The sequence below is a fragment of the Chrysemys picta genome, chromosome 10 (genome assembly GCF_011386835.1).
Source record: "Chrysemys picta bellii isolate R12L10 chromosome 10, ASM1138683v2, whole genome shotgun sequence".
Lineage (NCBI taxonomy): Eukaryota > Metazoa > Chordata > Testudines > Emydidae > Chrysemys > Chrysemys picta.
In genome coordinates, this window is record NC_088800.1 from 39701556 (window position 1) to 39728851 (window position 27296).

At 44.3% G+C, this 27296-nt stretch overlaps 2 protein-coding genes across 6 annotated transcripts in view; one reads left to right on the top strand and one right to left on the bottom strand.

The window, feature by feature from the left end:
• Positions 1-9676, top strand: part of EDC3 (enhancer of mRNA decapping 3) — a 61702-nt gene extending 52026 nt beyond the window's left edge. For both annotated transcript variants that reach the window (XM_005309221.5, XM_042843708.2), the window contains exons 5-7: positions 158-311; positions 2490-2707; positions 5448-9676. In XM_005309221.5, the coding sequence (XP_005309278.1) occupies positions 158-311; positions 2490-2707; positions 5448-5782 (707 nt within the window). In that variant the 3' untranslated portion in view covers positions 5783-9676. The remainder of the gene's footprint in view (positions 1-157; positions 312-2489; positions 2708-5447) is intronic.
• Positions 9677-10074: 398 nt separating this feature from the next.
• Positions 10075-27296, bottom strand: part of CLK3 (CDC like kinase 3) — a 32794-nt gene continuing 15572 nt past the window's right edge. For 2 of the 4 annotated variants that reach the window (XM_005309220.4, XM_024110941.3), the window contains exons 3-13: positions 20857-21070; positions 18509-18602; positions 18178-18244; positions 16284-16400; positions 15539-15705; positions 14842-14936; positions 14389-14518; positions 13733-13815; positions 13382-13461; positions 12425-12515; positions 10075-10586 (exon numbers count right to left, since the gene is read on the bottom strand). In XM_005309220.4, coding sequence (XP_005309277.1) covers positions 10401-10586; positions 12425-12515; positions 13382-13461; positions 13733-13815; positions 14389-14518; positions 14842-14936; positions 15539-15705; positions 16284-16400; positions 18178-18244; positions 18509-18602; positions 20857-21070 — 1324 coding nt within the window. In that variant the 3' untranslated portion in view covers positions 10075-10400. The remainder of the gene's footprint in view (positions 10587-12424; positions 12516-13381; positions 13462-13732; positions 13816-14388; positions 14519-14841; positions 14937-15538; positions 15706-16283; positions 16401-18177; positions 18245-18508; positions 18603-20856; positions 21071-27296) is intronic. The other 2 variants (XM_065558471.1, XM_065558472.1) reach the window with 1 other exon arrangement.

Below are 27296 nucleotides of genomic sequence, written 5' to 3' on the forward strand. Positions count from 1 at the left end.
CTTCAGCTACGCTATTTTTGTAGCTGAAGTTGCATATCTTAGATCGATCCCTCTTCCCCCCCCCCAGTGTAGACCAGCCCTTAGTTCAGAACAGATCTTAACCCTCTGGATGTGTCTGATTATTCTGTCCTTCCTTCCCCTTCTCTTTGAATTGCAGACTCTGGGCTAGTCGTCCCAAGCGTCTCTTATGAACTGCACAAAAAGGTGCTTTCAGTAGCTGAGAAACATGGGCTGACTCTGGAGCGCAGACTGGAGATGACTGGGGTGTGCGCCAGCCAGATGGCATTGAGTCTGCTCGGAGGACCCAACAGGTAAACAACCAAAAAATCCCTGCTGTGAATCTCCCCATTTGCCTTGTGAATGGAGTTTACGGAAACCAGCTTGTTCATCAAAGATGTGGCCAAAGGAAGTTGTATAAAGTAGTCTCCAGTGAAAATCTTTGTAACTGTCACAGTTCAGGACACTGCACCTGTCCAGCAAGGGCACCTGCTCTCAGGTATCTGGCTCCCAGCCAGTGTTTTTTCACACCCGAGTGAGAAAGTTGCAGTGCTGTAAAGTGCCAGTGTAGACAAGCCCATACAGTTCCACAATAAAACATACACAGTTGCATGTTTAATATAATGGACCCCAATAATGTTAAACTTAATTTTATAAAGTTTCATTTAATTCAGAAAGTTCATTCAGGATATTGCAGGGTATTGTTGATCCATCACAGTAACTACTACATCGTACATACAGGGCCATGCTAATCCAGATGGCCAGATGTGGCTTTGTCTAGATGCTCTCCCTCCTTGTCTGGACACAGAAGCACTATTCTAGCCTGTTATGCAAACCCCACACTGTATTCATGCGTCAGTCCTCAAATGACCATGAAAATGAGACAGTAATCCAGATGACTAAATGCCAACCGAGGGGAGAGCTTTGCCTATAGTCTCACTTTCTTATTGTCCCTCCCCCTACATTGTATGTATATAGAGCACCAGGAAACCCTCTTGGAGAAACCATCCTTATTCCAGTACTCTGGATGTATTGATTTACTCATGGCTTCGCCTGGGTTTCTATATCCCAGAATGAGTAATGTCCCTTGGTCAAATACAAAATCAACAGAGGAGGGAATAAAGAATAACTCAATTCCTGGTGGAAACTTTTTCAGAGAAGCTAACTCAGGGAAGACGTAACTCAAGAAAGATGAAAACACTTATAATTTCGGATTAGCTGATCCTTTGCATGAATAACGAAACCCTTCTTTTGGTATTTATTTTAAATGTCATATTTTTAAAAGCAGATGCCAATAAAAACAAAACTCAAGAACTAAGAGGAATGCACCATCTAGTTACAATATCACTTAGGTTTTTTTTTAAACTTGAATCCAGTTTGGGAGTCTTAATCTTTTCCTGGGGCCTAATTTGACAAGAGGTCAGATATGCAGTTGGTCCTGTCTGCATGTGTGTGCGCGCACGCCCCTTGTGTGAGCAAATACCTGCCTTCAGTGTGCAGTCACTAACTAGTCAAGTAGACACATAATTGCAATATACTTTTAAGCCTGATTTACGTGACCCTAATGTTTTAAGGTATTTTCATCCCACTGGAGAGAGAGCCCTAACTCCCGCTTCTGTTATGTAGATAGTGCTGCACCTCAGTCCAATGTCTCACAAAACATTGTCTACACAGCAGCAGCGCTTTCCCTAACAACTGATGCTTGCTTATGCCCTGAGATCATTCATGAGCCTGCCTTGGTGGATAGAAAGTAGACAAATCCACTTAATCTGTTGTTGCACCTGAAACTGGTGGTGCAGGGAGGTAATAGGAGTGCTTTAAAAATATGGTAGTATGAATTGTTTTCTACCTTTTAATGTATCTGATCGGTCTGAGGTGAACCCGAAGTTCATGGTGGCATTACTATGCTTTAAAAAGCTCTTAGTCATTCATTCCTTTCTTGGGTTCAAAACAAGCCCATTGAAGAGGGGCAAAATGGCTCTTTTATTCTCACTGTGTTGCACTGTATGCTACTATAGAACAATGGTCTCACAGCAAAGCCCCACAAAAAGAGAGCCAAACAAAGGAAAAGGTGAAACCATGGAACTCAAACCTGCTTGAACTGCAACACCTTCTAAGCATCCAGTGGAAGTGCCCCCTTGTTTTGAAACAGAGCCCTTGTGGACAGGGTACTGGTGAGATGAATAGAATAGTGCTGCAAGGTTCCAGAGTTTTGCTGTCTGTTTTACCTTCTGAGGAAACACTGAAGTGGAACAGGTAGGTCATCAGTAATTTCCCAGTGCATGTGTGCTGGACAGAATGAGATGCTGTCACAGCATATATATGTGTCTTTCCAGAGCAGGAGAACTCTGGGTTCCTCATCTTCAGATCGTTAAACAGCTTAGGGAGATTTCTGGGACCTCCATGCTCTAGATTCTATTGTCATCACTCTCCCATGGAAAGAATGCAGAAGACACTTGGGTTTTAATGGTTTCCCCATCTCTGTGTTTCAGGTTGAATCCTAAAAATGTTCACCAGCGACCCACAGTGGCTCTGCTGTGTGGCCCCCATGTGAAGGGGGCCCAGGGAATCAGTTGTGGACGGCATCTTTCCAACCATGACGTTCATGTCATTCTCTTCCTACCCAACTTTGTCAAGATGCTGGAATCCATCACTAATGAGCTGAACCTCTTCAGCAAAACCCAAGGCCAGCAGGTGTCCAGTGTCAAAGGTAAGCAGTGTAAGGCTTTGGTGACAGCTGGGACACTGAGCAACTTGAAGAAGCTTGTGCTGAAACAGTCAGGTCCTACTTATGAGTGCAGCACTGAAGGCCTGCGCTGTCGTAGCATCAACAGTTTTCCTTCGAGTGATTGTGCACAGAAATGTTCCGCTGTAGGTGTGTGTGCACCCAATGCACTCGAGTCTCAATGGAAAGTATATGTGCACAACACATCTCGAAGAACAATGGTTACTGTACAGGTAAGTAACCCATTTTTCTTGGAAGGGAACTTGTCTGTCTAATTGAGCGTGTTTATTCTAATACTGTCGTGTATTCTTAGTCCAGTGGCACCACTTAGTGGTCACCAGTGGCATTCCCTCCTTTTACATACCTATGGATTATTTGTAGGGCTGTCGATTAATCACACTTAACTCACGCGATTAATTCAAAAAAATTAATCGGGATTAATCACACTGTTAAATAATAGAATACCAATTGAAATTAAATATTTTTGAATGTTTTTCTATATTAACTATATTAATTTTTTATTACAAATATTTGCACTGTAAAAATTATAGTATTTTTCAATTCACCACATACAAGTACTGTAGTGCAATCTGTATCGTGAAAGTGTAACTTACAAATGTAGATTTTTTGTTACATAACTGCACTCAAAAACAATGTAAAACTTTAGAGCCTACAAATCCACTCAGTCCTACTTCTTGTTCAGTCAATCGCTAAGATACTGCTGCTTGCTTCTTATTTACAATGTCACCTGAAAGTGAGAACAGGCGTTTGCATGGCACTTTTGTAGTCGGCGTTGCAAGGTATTTACATGCCAGGTATGCTAGACATTCGTATGCCCCTTCATGCTTCAGCCACCATTCTGGAGGACATGCTTCCATGCTGATGATGATCATTTAAAAAAAAATGCGTTAATTACAATTGTGACTGAACTCCTTGGGGAGAATTGTATGTCCCTGCTCTGTTTTACCTGCATTCTGCCATATATTTCATGTTATAGCAGTCTTGGATGATGACCCAGCACATGTTGTTTGATTTGCGAACACTGTCACTGCAGATTTGACAAAACGCAAAGGAGGTACCAATGTGAGATTTCTAAAAATAGCTACAGCACTCGACCCACCAAAAAAAAAAAATCAACCTTCTGCTGGTGGCATCTGACACAGATGATGAAAATGAACATGCATCGGTCCACTCTGCTTTGGATTGTTATCGAGCCGAACCCATCATCAGCATGGATGCATGTCCTCTGCAATGGTGGTTGAAGCATGAAGGGACATATGCATCTTTAACGCATCTGGCATGTAAATATCTTGCGACACTGGTTACAACAGTGCCGTGCAAACGCCTGTTCTCACTTTCAGGTGACATTGTAAACAAGAAGTGGGCACTATTATCTCCTGCAAATTTAACCAGACCTGTATGTCTGAGCGATTGGCTGAAGTAGGACTGAGTGGACTTGTAGGCTCTAAATTTTACATTGTTTTATTTTTGAATGCAGTTATTTTTTGTATATAATTTGACATTTGTAAGTTCGACTTTCATGATAAAGAGATTGCACTACAGTACTTGTATTAGGTGAATTGAAATATACTATATATTTTGTTTTTTACAGTGCAAATATTTGTATTAAAAAATAAATAGAAAGTGAGCACTGTACACAAACTGTGTTGAGATTGAAATCAATATATTTGAAAATGTAGAAAACATTCAAAAATATTTCAATAAATGGTATTCTATTATTAACAGTGCAATTAATCGTGCAATTACTTTTTTTAAGATGAGACAACAGGTGAATACAATAGACAGATGATGTGGGGGGAATACAAGAAAACGACGAGATAGTACTGATCAGCGTGACAAGCAGCAGTTGCAGCACACCAGCTGCCTAACCAATGGCACATTCTCCAAAATGCCCATCCCCTTCCCAGTTTTCTTCTTCTCTGGCTGGTAAACCTCCCCCATGTTTTTTTAATGGATCTCTTTGGATATCGTTAGTGACAATGGCATACCACTGATCCCTGGAGAGCTGTGGTGGCTCAGCTGAGCAAATCATATTTTTTGGGTAGGGTTTACAAAAGCGTTGGCTGTTTTATAAGATTTCCTGGCAGTAGATTCAATTAGAATCCAGGGGACTTTCCCCACCAGATTAAAGCATGTTTAAAGCTTGACAAATGTTAGGCATAAAACTCATTGTGTAGGGCCCTAGTGGGCCGGAGGAGAGGAATAGTGGCCAGGCTATACACAACAAGACACTCCGCATTAGAACCTGGTGTTACATTGCAGGTACTACCGCATAACCTGACAGAGCTGTTCTGGCAAGTGGTCTCTTCAGGGGGCCAGTTGGTTCATTGAAGTGATGTCCCTCCGGAGGCCTGGATTCAAAACTGATCAATTTCAACCACGTCCATCCCAAAAGTGCCACACTTCAGCATGATGAGCAGAAATTGCCAACCTGCAACTCAAGCCTTTGAGTTCCATTGGCAGACGGCTGTGGGAGAGTCTATATCTAGCTGGCAAAGTCTGTTGTTACTTTGCTGCTTCTGAGTGCTAAAATGGGCCTCCTTTAGGCCTCTTGCTCTGTAGGGAGGTTGGAAGAATTCTCCTGGAGATGCAGGGAAGGAGGTTGGGAGTACAGTTCTTTGTAGGCAGCTGCAGTTTCTGTGGAGGGGAGGTTCTCTCCTACGCTGGTACTGGATGCACATTAAAACATGCATGTTTGTTTCAGATCTCCCAGATACCCCTGTTGACCTGGTGATAAACTGCCTGGATTGTCATGAAAATGCTTTCCTGAGAGATCAGCCTTGGTACAAAGCAGCTGTGGACTGGGCCAACCAGAACCGAGCCCCTGTCCTCAGCATAGACCCTCCTATGAGTGAAATGGAGCAGGGCATTGATGCCAAGTGGTCACTGGCCCTGGGCCTGCCCCTGCCGCTGGGTGAGAGGGCAGGGCGAGTATATCTGTGCGACATCGGCATTCCACAGAAAGTCTTTCAGGAAGTGGGAATAAACTACCACTCACCCTTTGGCTGCAAATTTGTCATCCCGCTGCATTCAACATAGAGCAGACCCTGCAGTGTATCAGCCCTGGAGTGGGAGATGGGGCAGAGTCCTGCCTAGCAAGCTGTATAAAGGATCCTGACAAGTAAACTCTTGACGCCTTAAAGTTCTGGAGTTTGTTTCTTCCAGAAGAAATATGTGTATTAAAAACATAAAAATTAAGGGAGCAAATGTTACTGCAAGATGCTTTCTCTCTCTTGTGCCATTGGATGAAGGAATGTGGAAGAAGCTGGTATCTAATATTGGGAAAGGCAGTGTCTGGTCACCAGCCAGAGGATGGTTAAAGTGGGTGAGAGGGTTTCTTTTTCAGATGCAACTGACTGTCAGACAACTTGGAGGTTTACAAGATGATGCTCTGGTTTTTTTAGTACTTCTGGGGGGGAAATTTGGCCCAGCGGGGGGCCCCTTTCAGGAGCAGAACCCCTCAATGATAATGTAGAAATGTCTGTTACAGTTTTACTGTTTTGATTTTGTTCATTTTCTTTCTTTTATGTTCATGAGAGCAATTATAGTAAAGTCTCTTCCTGGAGCTGCCAAACCCCTGTGGATGGGGCTCCCTGTTTAGAAAGCGGGTGTAAAGCTTTTGTTCCTTGACCGCTTGCTGAGTGAATGCAGCCCGGGTCTGGAAACTGTAGGGGAGTGAGGTGTTTACCAGGGTGTCCTTCCACCAGACAGTGCTTTGGGAAAGGCATTTTCTAAGGTGGGTTTTTATTTCTCCAGCGAGCTGAGTAACCTCAGTGATTTGGAGATGTGAGGGGAACAGGCGCATGTTACCCTCTTTTCTTTAATACCTTGTGTTCAGCACAGGTAGTGCTTGGATATATTATTGTAGAGCCTCAGTGGCCCCCCCGCAGCACACCCTGCACTTGAATACGTCTTGTGAAGCATGGCAATGTTCCATTCCCTTTGGGAGCAACAGCCACGTCAGGGGGAGGATCCTCCCTCCTAAAAAGCATATGTGCTTTGTTCTAATGCACTGTTCCACATGGGTCTCAATGGAGTCAGTGGAAATAATAGGGCACTTGCCTCTCCTGGTTATGCAAACTGTAAAGATGAGTCAAATGCTGTTTGTCTTAATATGCAGACAGCCTGGGAGACAGGAGCACGTGCACAGTGTGTTAGGGGGGTGTTATGGAAGGCTTATGTTAACTCTTTAGTGGAGGAATCTTCCTCCAGGCCTGCTTGTCAGCTCACTGTAGCACTACTAGCTGTATGGCCTCCTGGGCACAGATGATGTTGGTAGTGCTACAGCAAATGCTATTGTGCTTGGCAAGCTGATTTGTTAGGCTGCCTTCAGAAGCATCTGCAGTATTGCTCCTGCATGCACTAGTGCACTGAAATCTGGTCCCTTATGCCTCAGGCATCACCACTGGTAGTGACCACTGTTGTATCATGTGGCTTTCAGAAAGCTTTGATCTTTCCAGCTACATCACCCTTGAGGGGAAGGTCTGACCTGAATTACTGTAGGTAGTCTCACCCTTTTTACTTTGCTAGCTGGTTTGGGGCTGCAGATTTTTTTCCCCTATGTGCTGCAAGGAACGTATTTGTATTCATTGCACTGCCTAGAGTAAGTGAGTTCCTGAACCTTTGGCTGGCTCTATAAATCTATCATGCTGGACCCTTTTATTGTCTCTAAAAGTGCCAAACTATCACTGGCTAGTGATGAGAAATATTAAACTTGGACCGAAACAGTGCTCTGCCTGAGAGTTTCTGAGCTTTCCAAATTTCCTTTCTAGCAAAACAGACCTATGTTCCTCTGCTGCGGTTTGAACTTTGCTGGCAGCATAGGCTCTGCTTAAAGTTCTGCTTTCAGCATGGGACTCTACTGGCCTGGTAGGTCTGTGCTGGCACTGACTGACTTCAAAGCTTCTGTTGGTGCCTTTCCCCGGGGAGCTAGATCTCCTCTTGCTAAAGTGTAGAGCAGCTGTTGTGTGGGGGTATTCAGCACCTGAACTCATGAAGAAACTGCATGCAGAGCACCCTGTTCAACTAGCTGGGTTATGTGGGGATACGAGTCAGGCACTTGTATGTTTAAAAAAAAAAAAGTCCTGTCACTACACATCATAGAAGAGCTGTTAGAAACAAAGCTGAGTGCACCAAGCGAAGTAAAAAAGAGGGTGGCTGGGAAGAGACTTCCAGTATCAAAAAGAAGAAAGATTGTCTACCGGAGCACTGCTCCAAGTCACTGAAGAATGGGAAAATACACCACACCCTAATCTGTAGAGCACTATTGAATGTACCCCAGGGGAGATGCCAAGCAGGTATTTCATACCACATGGTGTGGGAATGTTGGGCAGGGGCATTGGAGAATTGCCCTGCTCTTATTCCATGGTACATTAGTATCCAGGCAGCACAGTCAGGACTCTGCTGCATCTGGGCTTGTTAAAGGACTTCCCATGCCAAACAGCACAGAACTCATCTACCTCATGAGGATAAAGGGCCTGTGGTTCAGCACATTTCTCATGCAGAGGGTTAGACTACTAAACTCTGTCCACTGGTTTACACTTAATGGCCTTAGTGCTAACAGATTATCAATGACTGAACTCTTCACTAACATCATTGGGTGTATCTGGCTGTAGCTCTGTGTGTGTTTCTCTGCAAGGCTTACAGCACCTATGCCTCAGGTAAAACACTAGTTTCAGCTTAATGCAATAGCATTTAATGCTAAGGGCTGGTTATTGACAGCATGGTGAGGGGTTATCCTTGCAGCCAGCTTTAGTTTAAGGTACTGAGGATGTAGCAACTGCCTACACAAGGTGAAAAACTGATTAATCCCTGTACTGGTAACTCTGTCATTGCCTTGTTTTCACCTTCCTTTATAAAAGCAGAGCTGACTATCACCTGTTAGAAAACAGCCTGCTGCTTGTCTCCTCTCCTCTATTTTACAAGCATCTTAATCTTGTCCAGGTTGAAGGTTGGTTATTCAACTCTGTCCTTTGTGAGCAGGGTGCAAGATTGGAAAGGTTAAGAAGCACTTTGAATTTTTTCTTTGAAGCATGCATCAGTGGCTGAGGTCCTACCAGCCATATTAGAAGAGGTAGTAAAAATTGCTCAAAGGGTTATTTTTTAAATAAAGAATTAAAGTACCCAGTGTTATTGCTGCTACAGACACTTGATGCCTCTGGGCAAGTGAAAGTGTGTGGGCACTGACAGACTCATCTCAAGCACAACTACAAGGCTTTGGGACAAGTTGTGTGTGTTACTAAACTTAATGCATTCTCCCTTCTAAGTAGCACAAGGGTAAGGGTGCTTGCTTTCTTCTGACAAGCAGAGTTGTATTCTTGCCAGAGGAATGAAATAATTGGCCTTGTCCTAGACCAGATGCATCTTGTTGCACATCCATGTGATCAAGGCTTTGGGATTCTTGGCCCTTTTATTGTCACGCAGCTACTGCAGACACACATGCTTTATGCTGGATGCAATAGACAACAGCAGGAAGGGATACAGCCTCCCCCTGCCCGTTTGTCAGAGCTCTTTGTTAAGATGTAGGCTTCAAGGGATGTGAACATTTCCACCAGTGGGCAAGGACTTGGTGTAGTAAATACTCAGGAGCTGACTTTCCCAGGGCCAAGGAAAAGCAGCTGCCTATAAATAAGGACTGGACTTTGCTTTTCTAGAAAGCAGAAATGCAACTTTCACTGCTCAATAGTAACCAACAGTAGATTTAAGTTCTGCATCATTCCCTCACAGCTTGTCAGAAGAAAACATGCACCCTCTTTTCAGCAGCAGTGGAAAAAACCCTGACTTCAGGCACCCAGTGTAAAGACTATTGCATCACAACTCCGTGTAATCAAATCAATGCTTCAGTCATATCATCATAACAAACACTGTTGTTCCACAATTCATGCAGCAGCTGGGGTAATACCAGCCTTGAAATAAAGTGCAACTATTCATGTGTGTTCAGTGACTATGTATATGGGAAAAGTTTGCCCCACCTGCAAGAAAGAGCCCTTTTGCACAATTAAGCCAAGACATTCTACTAGTTACTTTCCTGAATAAGGTGCTTCAGGACTTTAGCCAAGCACAATACAAGCAGTTACAAGTGTTTTGAAAAGGGATTTATATTTCCCTGGCAGTTATTGAAGGGGACTAGCAAATCACCAAAAAGTAACCCCAATCCTCCCCTTCAATACCACAGCCAGCCTTGAGATTAACAGTGCAGTACCTCTGTCCTACAACCTTTTACACACTAGCTAATGGAGAGGACAAAGCAAGGTTAGGCCAGACCGTGCTTGGAAACGAAGGACTGCCTAGAGCCAGTAAAGCAGGAACATCTCACATTCATAACGATGCCGTTTTGTGGAGAAATATAAAACCACTCTTTATTTAACAGAAAAAATATGGCAGGGTGGGAGCAAAAAAATAGCTGGACACATTCCTACAAGTAAATTATCAAACAATAAGAAACACTTTATTTTAACTTTACAACATATAAATATGAGACATCTGTGCTTTCCATGTAGCTTTCTTCTCCCCCCTCCCATGCCCAGGGTCCATATCACATTGCACCAGTACCTCTGAACTCTGTGCTACAGGAGGGCTGATTGGAGCCTCTACAGCAGAGGTCAGACTGATCCAGGAGTATGTTCATATCCAGCAGGCATCACCACCCACCCATCTGTCATCTGCTCAGGTCACGGTTTGAGACTCGACTACACAACATCCTTTCCTCTGGAGACAGGCCACTAAAGAACGGGTGCAGCAGAGCTTCAGAGAATGTGATCCTCTTGGAAGGATCAAACTCTAACATCCTTCTCATCAAGTCAAACAGCTGCACATGGTCCGGTGAATCATACAGCAAGTAGCTCTGAAACAGAATAGTACAGATTCAGCTGTGGAAAAATGCAGACAAACATCTGGCAAAAAACTAGACACGACCCTCCACACTAGATAGCTTGAGAGTTGGCAACACCGCTACAGCTATGACAGGGTGCTACACCATCATACCTTTATTCCTGAGAAAGCCCAGGGAAGTTACAAGAGATTTGGGGCATTCAAAGAAAGTTTCAAAGGTTGTCCCTTTACTTCCTCCACAAGCAGACAAAGCTAGGGGTGGTAAAACCCTCTGGTAGTGGCGAGTGTCTTCCTCCACCGGCTACAGCAGCAGCTCAAAGCAAATGTTGAGGGAAGTGTCACTGCTCCCCTATCAACAGTTCCACATTTTTGGCCTCAGTGCAAGTTCTGTTGAGGTGACAGCCACCTCTAGCCTGATGTGGCCCGTCTTGAAGCCCCTTCCATCTCCCACATTCCTGCTGCATCCATATCTATTAGATTAATTTTTATCCAGTAGAGCACCAGGCAAATCTCTGATGGTCTCCACTGGGTGAGAAGTCCCACCTACATACTACTACTCCCTTGTAGGGTGAAATCCCTTGGGAGCCATCATATATGTACCCTTGCATAGAGCCTCCACTCCCATCACCATAGTATCTGAGCATCTCACACTCTGTACTGTATTTATCATCACACCCCTTGGAAGGTTGGGCAGAGGAGGAACTGGGGCACAGTGACGCTAAGTGACTTGCCCAAGGTCACATAGGAAGTCCGCAGCTGAGTAGGGAATGGAATCCAGGTGTTCGGAGTCCCAGTCTAGCTCCCTGATTACGGAACCAATCTTCCTCTCCAGCACAGGGCTCCTCTGCCCTGTGATGGGGACACAAGCTGGATCCCAACCTTCCAACAGACAAAGCCAAGGCTGCCATGCCCAGCTGCAGTCCTGCACAGATCCCCTCAGCCTTCCTGCCTGGAACAGTTTGGAAGATCAGATTCCCTGTAAGCTGGGGTTCTCCCCAAGTCCTTTCAGTGAGCAGCAGCCACAGGAGAGGGTTCCCTGTCCTGCCTCAGAAAGGATAAAACTAGCCAGACATGAGACAGAGACATGTCCTCAGCTTCCTTTAAGAATAAAGGCAGAGTAAGAGTAACCAGCACATCTTTCTATAGCGATCTTCACCATCACGGTTCCTATCTCACAGCTGGGGAATTGGAGGCACCCGAAGAGACTTGCTCCAGGCCACAGCAATTCAGTCACAGATCCTGTACAGAACCAAGGCCCCGAGTTTCAGAAGCGCAGAGCATCCACTGAAGCTGGAGTGCTCAGCACCATTAGAGATCAGGCTCCCACTCCTAATCCCATCTGCGGGACTGTGGTGCCGCCATGGAATTCTAAGGGCTTGCCCATCTCTAGAACACAGTGTAGGGAGCAGTCCTGAACTGGCTGGAGGAGGAGCTACATGGCCTAACAATTCCATCCCTAATTTCTGATTCTTACCACACCGCACTGACAAAAGTGAAGTCTTTACTAACTGCGACTACAGCTGATCTGGAACAGGATCGGGAGTGATTATAAAGCACTGGGTAATAGGCCCTGTAAAAGCTAATACAGCTTAAAACAATTCTATTGGGACAGACCAGTCACTCTAGTCTCAGCAAGGTTTTGTTTTTGTGCCAAGGTGCTCCCTGCATATATGGAATGAAGCTACCAATCTGTCTCCCATGTCATTTAGATACTGACAGCAGCACCCCCATTTCCATCCAGTGTCATCTCACTCCAAGAATGTGCCAGGTGACACGGTGCAAGCTAGGAATCTCAGCATCCATAGCAGAGCTACCTAAGCTTTCTATAGAAATCAGAGCAGCGTCTCATACCCGCAGTGGTTTGCAGTTCTCTTGGACGTATCTTCCATCTGATGTGTTCTCATCCCATACCAGGCCCCCCTTGTGGAAGTACTTCTGTTTCCTGTACAATAAAAGGAACTATTCAAGAGTTCTATCTGCAAGAGAAATCTGGGGGTGCACACATATGGGGTATGCATAGCTTCACTGCAAGGCAAACATCAGTACTAAGACTCAAACTATATTACATAGAGGATGCTGTACCCCTTTTTCAAAGCACTTCAGAAAACTATATGCTGGGTATTCTACCAGCCTAGCCAGCAATCAAGGTGGTCTTAAAAGTTGAGCCTCATTAAAGCCAAGCTAGATGATTTCTAGCAGCCAATACTTTGGGTTTTAATATAAAGCTCGTATATAGCACTTTTCATCCACGGATTTCAAAGCACTTTACAAAGATAGTAAAGTATCATTCCCATTTCACAGATGGGAAAAACAGGCAGAGAAGGGAAGTGACTTGCCCAAGGGCAAACATTAGGGTCAACAGCAGAACAGTGAACAGAACCCAGGTCGCCTGACTCCCACTGTAGTGCCTTAGCCACTGGACTATGCTGCCAGAAAATGATAGACGTTTCAGATTTTGATACTGTTTGCATGAAAGTTCACTGTCTTCTCAGCCAGGAACGGTGGCCCTGTCTCAGCAAAAGTATGAAAGAAATCCTAGGCAAGGCCCTCTGAGTGGTATAGAGTAACAGGGTTCCACTATTTCTAGGCTGCTCGGCCATTTTTCCCAGCCCCTGTACGCAACATCATCTTTATTTCAAGTTCAAGTCTTTTCTTGACCCTATGATCTCCACCCAGAGCTACAACCCTAGTGTTAGGATTCTGATGTATGGCTTCTCTGCATCAGAGATGGTATCCTGCCTACTCCTCCATCACCAGAACAATGCAACAGCCAAGTCAGCTGCTCAGAGTTCAGAAGCTGGTTCTCACCGGGTTTTGTGGATCATTGGAGATGGGATTGGCCCAAGGATTTTTTCCATCATTACAAGGTGCTCACGATTCTCATGAGTCTGTGGAGGAAGAGCGACTGGGTTATTTTCTTAGCCTTGAAACAGTCACATAACAAAGACAGGAAGGTCTAAACCCACCCTTCCAAGGACGGGCTAGTAGGACAATCTCCTCATGGTACCCAGAAAAATGTAGGCCCAAATCGACAAAGGTATTTGGGCTCCTAACTTCCACTGAGTTCAATGGAAATTAGGAGCATAAATCCCATTGTCGATTTGGGAACTAAAGCTTACACAGTTCAGTCAAGGGCATAAAGGCCTTGCAAAAGTGTACCTGAAAGAGTGTGAAGCCACGGTAATACTCAAATAGAATGCAGCCAATACTCCAGACATCACACGGCTGTGCCCAGCCCAGCTCTGCAATGAAGAGGAGAGAAAATGACTGAGCTTCCAGTGATAAATGTGGAGCTTAAAACTGGAGAGACCTAAAACTCAGCTACACGCCCAATGGATTTCTGTGGCGAGATGACTGCTTAGTCCTCTGGGAGTCAGAGTCCCGGATCAGAGAGACGTGCACTGAAGTGGTTATTCTCTGATTAACTCAACTGCGATACTTCACACGAGCATCCCACATCTCTGCGCTGAGCACCCGCCCAAAATTCTGTGCACATATTTACGGACAATATTTTGCTTATACAAAAGCGTCGTCTTTGTTCCAGGCTTTGGACGTGATGCAGACTGGGTGTGCTGCCTCAGCAATCCCAATGCCCCATCTGCAGCACCACCCAAACCTTCGCTCCCAAGAGACCCATCACAGCAGCAGGTTTAACTTTTTGTCTAAATAGGCCAGTGTAGATTGTCCCCTTCTCCATTCCAGAATCAGAGATTTTCCAGTCAGTTCTCTCACAAAGCCCAATTCTTACCCTAATGTACCCCGTGGCCCACTCACCAGAAACCCATCAGTAAAGATAGAAGCGTAACTCCACTCACCCAGAATCACCTCTGGCGGGCGGTAATGCCGAGTAGCAACAATAGTAGTGTGATGCTCATGGTCAAAGGTGGCACTTCCAAAGTCAGCCACACGGATGTTTGTGTTCCTAATAGATTTCTCCTCACAGCTCTGCAACACAAGAAATATCTATAAGGAACCTGGATATCCATGTCAGCAGTAAAAAGCACAAAATACAGAAACATTGCACTTGTATAGCGCCTTCCATCAGAGATCTCAAAGCTCTTTAACCTAGGTAGCCAAGTACTCTTCGTTTTACAGACTGGAATGGTCAGGAATAGAATGCAGGCCTCCTGACTTCATCTCCCGTGTCCAAGCCACTGGAGATGATGGCCTCATACTCAACCAGAGAATGGGAAAAAGGAAAATCTTTTCTTACAGAAAGAAGCAAGGCATTCAATTGTTTCACCTTCTCGCTCAGAGACACAACCTACCTTGGTCTCATTGTACATGGTGTCGAAATCGGAATTCACAAAGAGGATGTTTTCAGGTTTGAGGTCAGTGTGAGTCAGCTGGTTGTCATGTAAAACTGCGGAGAGGGGTGGGGAGAGAGGAGAGAAAAGTTTAAGAATCAAGCACTGGACCCTCCGTACAGCTATGTCTGTTACATAGGCCCCCTGCAAACACATGCTCCCTTGCCCCAAGGGACCATACTTTGAACCAGAGTGCAATGTGCTGCACCATGGCCCATGTCAACTGTGTATCAAACAGCTTCATTAAGCTACATAGAATTCTCTTATTTGAAGCCAAGTTCTTCATTATAGGTCATCACATTTTAACTGTTAAATATACATTTCAGCCATCCCATCGCGTCCGCCACATACAGGTAGTAAGTCTCATCTCTGTGAAGCTTACAAGGTTTAGTTTCCCCTCTCTTTCAGGAGGGAACTGAGGTGAATCTAGAAGCCATGTCCTCAATCCACCTCCCTTCACTGTTCTCCAAAAACATCGGAATCGCTCACCTGATTTTAAACTCTTCAGACTGTAAAAAGTGAGACTAGCCAAAACGTTCAGACACTATTAACATGCATGTAAAAACAAACTGACATTTCTCAAAGAAAACACTAGCTGGCGAGTAGAACTCACCTCATTGCTGCAGACAACCGTGGCAAAGGAATCTGGGTAACTTACATCTCAAGGCATGGCAGAGCTGGTATGCCATGTGCCGGATCTGGGGGAGGGGATATGGCTGAAAGTTATTCTCCTTCAGGAATTCAAAAGTGTTCTTGCCCAGAAGCTCAAAGGCGATGCACATGTGGCCATGGAAGTTGAACCAATCGGACATCAGGACACACAAACTGGATAGAATGGATAATAAGGATGTTATTGGCCACACAACACTCTTCTAAGGAAGTAGTATTCCCATCCCTCCCTCTCTCCAAGTGACTAGCACACAAACACTCAGTTTGCACACACAGCACAGCCATGCTTCTCTCTAAGCAACCTGGGACTCACCTGCTCAATCATCCAGAGATGCCAAGGACATAGATATCCTAGTTTAAGCAGCAAAATTCTTACACTGAAGGGAGGGGGGAGGGCAAATGTTTCACTATAAAGAACTGTGTTTAGCTAATATGGAAGGATAAGTTAACCCAATTCCCAGATATTTAAATGGTCAATAATTACATATTCAGGGACCTAGGAATAAAAATCACAATTCAGACTAAAAAAGCCCTTCTATATTCCCAATCCCAGAGGGTGGACGAGGGAGAAGACAACACCATTTTCTAGGTAGATGGAAGAGACAGGTATTAAGTTTCCATGCTCTTATCTCCGGTTCTCCCCCATGCTACCTAGCACCAACCACTCTCCTCTCTGAGTAGATACATTGACAGCACTAAGCAGCAGCAACTTCTATGCAAGAGATCAAACTTACTATTTGTTGTCCTTGTCTCTCTCTCGAATTTTCTTTAGGACATTAATTTCCAGTCTGGCTGCTTCTCGGTACTTTCCCACATTTCTAATAATTTTCAGTGCCACCTGGGATTTACCTCTGCAGAGGGGAAGATGACACATGAATGGGTCAGACATGGAGTGGCCCAGACCACCTCAACAAATAATTGTCCCTAGACAAAAAACAATTCCCAGTTTCTGAGATTCTTACCCAATTCCTTTTTGGATGGGGAATGAGAAAATGTCTTTATAATAAATCCTGGGGTGTGGTAGGAGACACCGGTCATTTTTCTTCCCCTCCCCAAATCAGTTCTCAGGGCCATTCAGTGGGAGCAAACCAGAGCCGCTCATCACTGTATTAGTAAGTTATGCCCTGTAATTGACTGCAGCATGAAACTGGGAAATGCAGCATGGGAAAAGCCAGGATCAAGGAGAATCCATCACCCCCGCTTCATCTGCATATTCTTCCACCAGAGGCAACTAAAACCACTTTGTGGGAATGGTCCCCAGTCACCCTCCCAAGGCTTGCTGGGGGCTAATGCACTTATCCAAGTGACACCTTACTCTGCAAGTACTACAGGAGTGGGGAGCCCCTCATATATCCCCAGGATGGGAGAGGTGGAAATGATCCCCGATGTACTGCTGGCCACACCTCTTTGCTTTCCTCATCCTCCTCACTGGTCTCTGAGGGATTACCTCTGGTGCACCTCCAAAGGATTTAAGGACTGGGATTTCCCTACTCCATATTTTACAGTGCACAAGAGAGGGATTCCACCCCTGCAAACTTCACAAAGGGGAAAAATGCTTTCCTCCCAAAGTCCTGTGCTCTCTTCAGCCCCATTTATGACTAAGCTCTCTGGGGCAAGGACGGTCTTATCTGTTGGGTTTGTATAGCCCCTAGCTCAATGGGGTCCTGGGCAAAGACAATACAAACTAACAACATTTTCCCCTACCTCCCAAAAAATTAAGGTGTTGTTCAGGTCACAGGCATATAGTGCCCTGAGTCTATACTACCCTTCAAGAACATTAGAGACCCAGGAAAATGAGAGTTAAGCTTGCACGTTTTGCAATACATCACAGTCTCACACAAATCACCATCACTGGCTTAACTCTGCCCCAGTAGACACAAAAGCCAAAGTTCATACTTTGGGGGAAGGGGGAAATCAAGCATTCCCCATTTCACTAAATGGTCATCAGAAAGTATACATCAAGTGATTGTAATTCTGCAGTAGTTACTAGGCTGTAGCAAGCCTCCCCTGCAGGCATATAAACACATCTTGTTTCCATTGGTCAAGCCAAGCCCTACAACACATGTTGTTCAGAGATGTTTCTAAGTAAACACTTGGCAGTCATATTAATAGCAGAAACAGTGACAGAAAAGGGATGATATCCCTTTGGCAAACCTGGGATGGGCATATAACGGAGTGGAGAGCAAGGCCAGCAAAGTAACAGCTTGTGGGGAATTTGATGATCTGTCCATTCTTGTCTATTAGCAAAAGAAGATGTTGAGTGGAATCCCAGGTGAGGCAAACTAATGTTGAATAACTGCTTCTAACAGAACTGCAGAAAGCCACAGAATACGATGGCCTCATGTTGTAATCAATACGGTCACTTAAGCATCTCTCTTCTCTCCCCTCCCACTTTGCTAGTGACTTTTTTTTTGGAAAGGACAGGAAGAGCACAGTGGCATCTAGACTAAACAGGCCACGGGCTCAGCGCCAGATGCTGAGTGTGGAAGAGCTGGGGATTGTGTATCAGCATCTAAGAGAAAACTGAAGACCACCTGAAGAGGACAGGACAAATCCACCCCACCTCATCAATGTCTGAACTGACTGGTACATGATAGGTAAGTCACTTGGAAACCAAGGATAGCATACCTGGCATGGTCCACACACTCCACAACTTTGCCAAAAGTGCCTTCACCTAGGCTGCCGACAATCTCATCTAGGAGAGAAAACAAGAGCCGATGTGAGCTTCGAGAACCAGAAGGGCATGAGGTCCTGCAATTTCACAGCATTCACATCTCAAAAAGGTATCTCCCTGCTACACTCTTTAAAACAGAAGTGTCTATTGTCTGCTTCAGGCAATTACTGGTCAGCCCATTTATAAGCAATAAACACTAGAGACCCCTCTAGTACAATAAGAGAGATCTTGTCTAACATGGGGATAGAAAGTAGAGAGGTAAAGTTTTACGAAAGGTGGCTGTACATCGCTCTTGGAGCCAATCGCCGATTCTGCACACCAGGTGACCTTCCTTGTCATCTTCCACGCTCCTGCTGCGTTTACTGCTCTGTTGGCTTCTCTGCACACACCGCCCCCCGAAACGCCATCCGACCAATCGCACACAGCGGGCAGTTCCGATTGGCAGATTGAGTTGTCATTCAAAGGTGGAGACGACGATGCATCGGTGGTTGGATTTTCCAGATCCCCGCATTTCATAAGGCACACAGCATATATAACGATAGGGATATTGCAAGGGACACGTCAAGACACAAACTAACTTCAAAACAGAAAAGTAAAAAACAGCTACAGGTATGTAAAGAACTGTCTCATTAGCTACAGTGTCTGATGCAGCTGCCTCTTAGCGGAAAGTGCCACCCTCTTCTCTGGAAGGGAGCAGCAGCTGGGATGCTCCAGTCACTGGGTTCGTACAAGCATTCCCCCCAGGTTTTGCCACAGAGGAGCAGATTCCTCTATGTGAATAGAGGACACTGCCAGCGGCGCAAGAAGAGCGAATGCTTTGCCAGTCACGTCACTTTCTCCAGTGGCAAGTGTGCCGATGGGTAGAGTACACAAGTCAGGTTGGTCAGGCTGTCCAGTAGAAGCCGATTAGCAGTTCCCCCTTTGTGGAGTCTGTCCCGCTTTCCTTTGTATGTTTATTAATAAACATCTCCAGCTATCCCAGGGACTTGTCCCACCCTTGACCCAATACTACTCAGCCCTTCCCATCCTGATGGAACCAACAACAGAATTGATCCTGCATCTGCAAGCCTGATTGGACCCATATAGGGCCAGTGTTGTCATCCTTCCTTTGAACAGACTTAAAGCTTGAAAGAATTCTAGGAGCAGGAGAGTTAAGTCCCTGGAGAGCCTTATACTTAATAGATCCTGGTCTGCTAAAGGTAAGAGCTCACAATCAAGCCCATCGCTACTAGCTTCTACTGGAAAACCAGCCAAACATTCCTGGAGGTTCCTTCCCACCAGCAGAAACACCCCCACCAAAGCCAACAACTCTTCTGTCCAATGACTGAACTTTTCTATTTAGTCCCTCAATAAAAAAAAAAAAAAAAAAAAAAAAAAAAAAATGTAAAATTAGTTACATTCTATCTAGTGAGAGATATGGTAACAGGGCTCTACACTTCCATGTCTGAACTTCCTAATACGTGCTCCGCCATATTCCTTCCCCCAACAAGTCAAGAAGAATGAACTACAGACAAAGTTTAAGAGATCGTCTGAAATGGAGAAAAGTTTCAGAGAATATTTGACATAGCTGCTGTGACTTCACAACACGAAGAGTAGAGATCACAACAACCGAAACCTGCACAGTACCATCACACACGCACAGTTGTTATTGGAGCATTTCAATCGTTTAACCTTGGCATTAAAACTCAAATAAAATTGTCTGGAAAAAAAGGAAAGTGATGGGCCATTAAGCGTTCCAAACCATGCAAGTATCCAGTATAACCACAGGGGTTAGGAATCAATCACTTTGTTTAAACTATATAAAAGCAACAAACTTGAGAACTGTGAATAGTAGTAACGGGTCCTTACTAGGGTATGACAGAGGCGGTAAAGTTAAGACATTTGGATGAGCATCTCACAACACTTCCAAGTCACTCCATTGTCCTGGGATAACCTCTCCTCTCCCCCCTCCCACCCCCAACCACAAGTTGATTGTTAATCATCACTAACTAGGAGAGGGAGGTTGCAGTTCATTCCAGTTAGAGAGAGAACGGTGACATTCTCAAACAAAACTTCAGTCCAAGGAAACTAGTGACAACAGGGCACCTCTCCCGAGTATTGTGGGGAAGTGGTTGATAACCAGAGTGCTAACAGTTCTGAAGAATGGGTTTGACACAGCTGACTTGTCCTAAGGGATACAAGATTCTGCCACAACAAACATATCTACACTGAAGTATCTTATGCTATCACAATGTAGCAATATCCAGTCAGGCAGAAGTTTCAATATGCAGCAGAAGTGGAACCTTCAAGCGAATAAAAGAGGAGGACACACAACCATAGTGGATACTGCAACAGTGCAGGTGTGCATCCAGGCGCTCCCCTTGTAAGTGTGCAGACAAGTGATCCATCTGGCTTCACTGCACTCCCCCTGCCCACCCCATGCCTTGGGAAGCTAGGCTTTATTTCCAGGTGCTAGGAATGGTCTGTCAAAATTAACAACTATTAATGCTTCCAGTTTAAAGACACAGTGAAGTGAAACATAATCAAGAACAAAACAGAAGAGGGATTAGAGGTACTCACCCAGTGTATTCAGAGCTACAGAAGGTAAAAAGTTAAAACCTGAACAATCCTGAACTCATCTGGATGCTACTCACCGATGAGGCACTGCTACAAGACCTGGTCTTGCGTTTCCGGCAGCGATGCTGGTGCTTCCTCGTTCGGTGGTGCTCTCTGTCCCGTGATCTCCGGCAGTGGTGTGAGCGGGTAGAGTAATAATCCTCTCCGAAAGAAGGGCTTCGGTCTTCAAACCTGTAGTTATCGCTCTCCCGTCTGTCTCTATACCTCCTTTGGTAAGGCATCCTCTCGTGGCTGCATTACAAATAAGAACCCACTTATAAACCTGGGAAGGCAGAGCACACTGCACAAACAACAGAGCGCTGCTGCACACAAAGGCAGCCTGACTATGCATGCTCTTGTGCCCTCCACAGGGTAGTGAGGAACAACCGTAGCAGATCTAGTTCTGAACTGAAGCCTGATCTGGGAGTTTGCACCATATCACAGGACTTTTGGCCAAGTATTTCAAACGGAAGGGATGTCAGAAACCATATGGTATTCTCTCCTTTGTGGGAAAAAAGGCTTAATGTGCAAATGTAGATCTGGGAAGGACTAGATTCTATCTATGTGCCTTATCACCACAGTCTGAGAACACTTTCCTCACAACCCCTCCCTTCCCCTATGCAGCAGGGAAGTTTGTTTGTTTTGTGTTTTTAAACAGATGGGGAATTAAGGCCCAGAGAGAGTGATTTGCCCAGGCGGACAGAGAATCCCAGGGTAGCATAATGGGAACTTAACCCCACCATTGCCTTAACCACCACACCATCCTTCCTCTCATTGACAGCCCTAAAGACTAGAGTCCTTCATTTAATTACAGAGCAGGTGCTGAATGCTCAACACAAGCATCCCCCATGTTACTGCACATCTTGACCAGAAAGGATTACCTCTGTGGGCCAAAAGGACCGTTCAGTCTCTATAGTCAGTCCCTGGTCTCTGACAGGATGGATAAAAAAAAAAGATTTTTATTTAAAAAATAAAAAAAATTCATTTTTTTTATTTAAAATTGGATTTTTTTTATAAAATCCTTTTTGAGGAAAAAACCTATCTTAATTAAGATATCTTTGAGTTATAATGTATCTCATCATGGAATAAGGATAATAAATTCTAATTCTATAGTATGAGACAATATATTCATGTAATGTTTAAGAAAAGTTTTGTAAATGAGTTCCAATAGTTCATGGATTACGGACCCAATCTTATGGGGTTCCAGGGGCTTCTGTACAGATTATTTAGGTTAATCTTTCTATCTACCCAATTGGACTCAGTGCTCAGTCTAGAACAGGGGTGGGCAAACTTTTTGGCCTGAGGGCCACATTGGGTTTTGGAAATTCTATGGAGGTTGGTTAGGGGAGGCTGTGCCTCCTCTGCCCCCTATCTGACCTCCCCGCTTCTCACCCCCTGAGGCCCCCCCCCCGGACTCCGACTCCTGCCCCATCCAACCCCCCCTGTCCCCTGACAGCCCCCAGAACCCCCGCCCCTCCATCTAACCCCTCCTTTCCTTCCTGTCTGCCCCCCAGGAGCCTTGCCCCATCCAACCACCCCTTCTCCCTGTACCCTGATCACCCCCGGAACCCATGCCCCGACTGCCCCCCGCTCCCTCATCCAACCCTCCCCTCCTTCCTGACTGTCCCCCGGGGCCCCCACCTCCATTTAACCCCCCTGTTCCCCGCCCTCTGACCGCCCCAACCCCTATCCACACCCCCGCCCCGACCACCACACCCCCCCCCCCGAACTCCCCAGCCCTCTATCCAACCCCCCCTTACCGTGCTGCCTGGAGCACCAGGTCAGGCAGGGCTCTGCAGCTGCACTGCCCCAGGAGCTTGCAGCCCTGGCACCCAAAGCATTGCAGCAGCGGGGCGAGCTGAGGCTGCGGGGAAGGGGAACAGTGGGGGAGGGGCCAGGGGCTACCCTCCCAGGCCAGGAGTTCAGGGTCCAGGCAGGAGGGTCCCGTGGGCCAGATGTGGCCCACGGGTCATAGTTTGCCCACCTCTGGTCTAGAAGATACCATCAGAGATGTTTAGTTTTGCTGTTCTCAAACTGTGGATTTGTCTCTCCAGAGATAACATGCTTGTTAACAGCAAAAATGTTTTTAAATAAATAAATATATAGAGGTGAGAAATAACAGACCTCAACCCTACTGTTCCTCTGAAAATTTGTGTACACAGAGTCAATCCCTTACCTCTCTCTAAAGGTGCAAAGTTTCAAAAAGTTCAATGAATAGAAGATTGTTGGGTGGCGGAATAGTTCTGGACAAGTAGTAGTCTGGAGATAAATGTGAGAAGGGAGGGCCAGGCAGTAGAAACAAAAGTGAAACTGTTTGAACAGCATATTCCAGAAGTCTTGAGGTCTTTCTGAGTGTAGCCTTCACTGATTTGAGATCTACCATACCATTCTCTCACTAGAAGGGAAAACCTATAATGCCAGCAGGCCGTAAGAGAGACCCAGTTTGGGAATAAGAACCATTCAAGAAATATATGTTTGCTGATGATGTTTTAAAGAAAGTCACACCAGTGAACTGGTGGAAGTCACTTAAGCAACTTGGATTCATAGACTGTTGAAGTGATAATCTCACTTTTAACAGCAGTAGCTTCTTTTGCTGATGTAAGAACAACATTTTCTTCCTTTGGACTAATTCATTCCAAATTGAGAAATCGTTTGGGACCTAAAAAAGCAGGAAAGCTTGTTTTTCTTTTCCAGATTATGAACAAACAGGAAAATGAAGGTGAAGACGACTGAGTTAGCTGCAAATGCCAATATTTTAAGTTTCTCATGTTGACCCAGTCAATTTAATTTTTTTAAAAATATAGTTCATTTAACTATTTTAGTTAACAATTTTAACAAAAACAAATCTGATTTTAAAAAACTTGAATATTTAACTAAATTCAAAAATTCATATGCTTGTTTTGTTAAAATATTATGTTTGCTGTTAAAGAAAAAAAATCCAGAATACATAACGTTGTTGTTTAAGTTAAATAAAACAATTTAAATGTCTGTCTGGTGATGTTCTCCTCCTAATACAGCATGGCAAGAAATATTAATGATTAACCTGTTGAATTGGAGATATTTATGAAGTCACTGGGAGGAGAACTATCTGCTTCAATTACCTTTGGTAAATGAAATAACCAACCATTCATTTTCTGATATAGCTGTAAAACTAATCTGAAGTTTTCAAAATAAATCAGTTAAAAAATGTATAGTGTGTACCTTCTAAAAATGAAACCTACATCTATCTCTGAGTTGTGAGGAATATATATTAAGGTTATAACAACCAACAAGAATGCACTTTTATGTAGAAATCCATGATTAAATCGAGTATTCCTGGCTAGTGATTTAAATAATGATTTAAATCAAATCCACCCTGGTCTCTGATGACGTGATAACTGGCTCTGTGGATGAGGGGAAAGCAGTGGATGTGTTATTCCTAGACTTTAACAAAGCTTTTGATACGGTCTCCCACAGTATTCTTGCCTGCAAGTTAAAGAAGTATGGGCTGGATGAATGGACTACAAGGTGGACAGAAAGCTGGCTAGATCGTTGGGCTCAATGAGTAGTGATCAATGGCTCCATGTCTAGTTGGCAGCCGGTATCAAGCGGAGTGCCCCAAGGGTTGGTCCTGGGGCCGGTTTTGTTCAATATCTTCATTAATGATCTGGAGGATGGCGTGGTCTGCACCCTCAGCAAGTTTGCAGATGACATTAAACTGGGAGGAATGGCAGATATGCTGGAGGGTAGGGATAAGATAACAGAGGGACCTAGACAAATTAGAGGATTGGGCCAAAAGAAATCGGATGAGGTTCAACAAGGACAAGTGCAGAGTCCTGCACTTAGGACGGAAGAATCCCATGCACTGCTACAGACTAGGGACCGAATGGCTAGGCAGGAGTTCTGCAGAAAAGAACTTAGGGGTTACAGTGGACGAGAAGCTGGATATAAGTCAACAGTGTGCCCTTGTTGCCAAGAAGGCTAATGGCATTTTGGGCTGTATAAGTAGGGGCATTGCCAGCAGATTGAGGGACGTGATCATTCCCCTCTATTCAACATTGGTGAGGCCTCATCTGGAGTACTGTGTCCAGTTTTGGGCCCCACACTACAAGAAGGATGTGGAAAAATTGGAAAGAGTCCAGCAGAGGGCAACAAAAATGATTAGGGGGCTGGAGCACATGACTTATGAGGAGAGGCTGAGGGAACTGGGATTGTTTAGTCTGCAGAAGAAAAGAATGAGGGAGGATTTGATAGCTGCTTTCAACTACCTGAAAGGGGGTTCCAAAGAGGATGGATCTAGACTGTTCTCAGTGGTACCAGATGAGAGAACAAGGAGCAATGGTCTCAAGTTGCAGTGGGGGAGGTTTACGTTGGATATTAGGAAAAACTTGTTCACTAAGAGGGTGGTGAAGCACTGGAATGGGTTACCTAGGGAAGTGGTGGGATCGCCTTCCTTAGAGGTTTTTAACGTCAGGCTTGACAAAGCCCTGGCTGGGATGATTTAGTTGGGGTTGGTCCTGCTTTGAGCAGGGGGTTGGACTAGATGAACTCCTGATGGCCCTTCCAACCCTAATATTTATGATTCTATGACTGGTCAATAACACCAAAGTTATACCTAAAGAAGAGCTCTGTGTGGCTCCAAAGCTTCTCTCTCTTACCAACAGAAGTTGGTCCAACAAGAGAGATTACCTCACCTACCTTGTCTCTCTAGTCTGGGACTGACCAGCTATAACATTGCATCAAGTTATACAATGTTTAGAGTAAATTTTAGACCAAGATAGTATAAAAATCTGCTTGTGTTACTAAGTGCCAAAGGATGCTAGACCTTCTACCTTTATCAGCTACAAACTTCTCTTCCACATTTATAAACTGAAGCCTCAACCTCAGTACCAAGTGCTTCCGTTTTTAAATAGTACAATAATATAATGATGTTACTACTTAAAAAAAAAAAAAAAAAAAAAAAAAAAAAGGGGGGGGGGGGGGGGTCCACAAATCTGATCGAGCTTCTCCTGACAGACCAGACTGCTGTGATCCAAACAGCGAATCCCCCTGTGACCTGGGGCCAGTAAGGAACTTGCAGGCTAATTGACCCAGATTCAACCTTTAGAAACATACTGATAGATAATACTTGTGTTTGTGTGTGTGTTTACTAGGGCTGTTGATTAATCGCAGTTAACTCTCACAATTAACAACAAAAGAATTAATCATCGTTAATCACACTGAAACAATACCAACTGAAATATTATTATTTTTGGATGTTTTTCTACATTTTCAAATATATTGATTTCTATTACAACGCAGAATACAAAATGTAGAGTGCTCACTTTATATTACAAATATTTACTTTAGAGCCTACAAGTCCACTCAGTCCTACTTCTTGTTCAGCCAATTGCTAAGACAAATAAGTTTATTTACATTTACTGGAGATACTACTGACGACTCCTTATTTACAATGTCACCTGAAAGTGAGAACAGGCATTCGCATGACACTTTTGTAGCTGGCGTTGCAAGGTATTTACGTGCCAGATATGCTAAACATTCATATGCCCCTTCATGCTTCCATGCTGATGATGCTCGTTAAAAAATAATGCGTTAATTAAATGTTACTGAACTCCTTGGGGGAGAACTGTATGTCTTCTGTCCATTTTATCCGCATTCTGCAATATATTTAATGTTATAGCATTCTCGGATGATGACCCAGCACAAGTTTGTTTTAAAAACACTTTCATGGCAGATTTGACAAAACGTAAAGAAGGTATGAATGTGAGATTTCCAAGGATAGCTACAGCACTCGACCCAAGTTTTAAGAATCTGAAATGCCTTCCAAAATCTGAGAAGGATGAGGTGTGGAGCATGCTTTCTGATGTCTTAAAAGAGCAACACTCTGATGCGGAAACTACAGAACCCAAAACCACCAAAAGAGAAAATCAACCATCTGCTGGTGGCATCTGACTCAGATGTTGAAAATGAACATGTGTCAGTCCGGTCTGCTTTGGATCATTATCGAGCAGAACCCATCATCACCATGGACGCATATCTTCTGAAATGATGGTTGAAACATGAAGGGACAAATGAATCTTTAACACCTCTGGCATGTAAATATCTTGCGATGCTGGCTACAACAGTGCTATGTGAACACTTGTTCTCACTTTCAGGTGACATTGTAAACAAGAAGCAGGCAGCATTATCTCCTGCAAATAGTAACCAAAGTTGTTTGTCTGAGCGATTGGCTGAAGTAGGACTGAGTGGACTTGTAGGTTCTAAAGTTTTACATTGTTTATTTTTGAATGCAGTTATTTTTTGTACAAAATTCTACATTTGTACATTCAACTTTCATTATAAAGAGATTGCACTACAATACTTGCATTAGATGAATTGAAATGTACTTTTGTTTTTTACAGTGCAAATATTTGTAATCAAAAATATAAAGTGAGCACTGTACACTTTGTATTCTGTGTTGTAATTGAATTAATATATGTGAAAATGTAGAAAACATGCA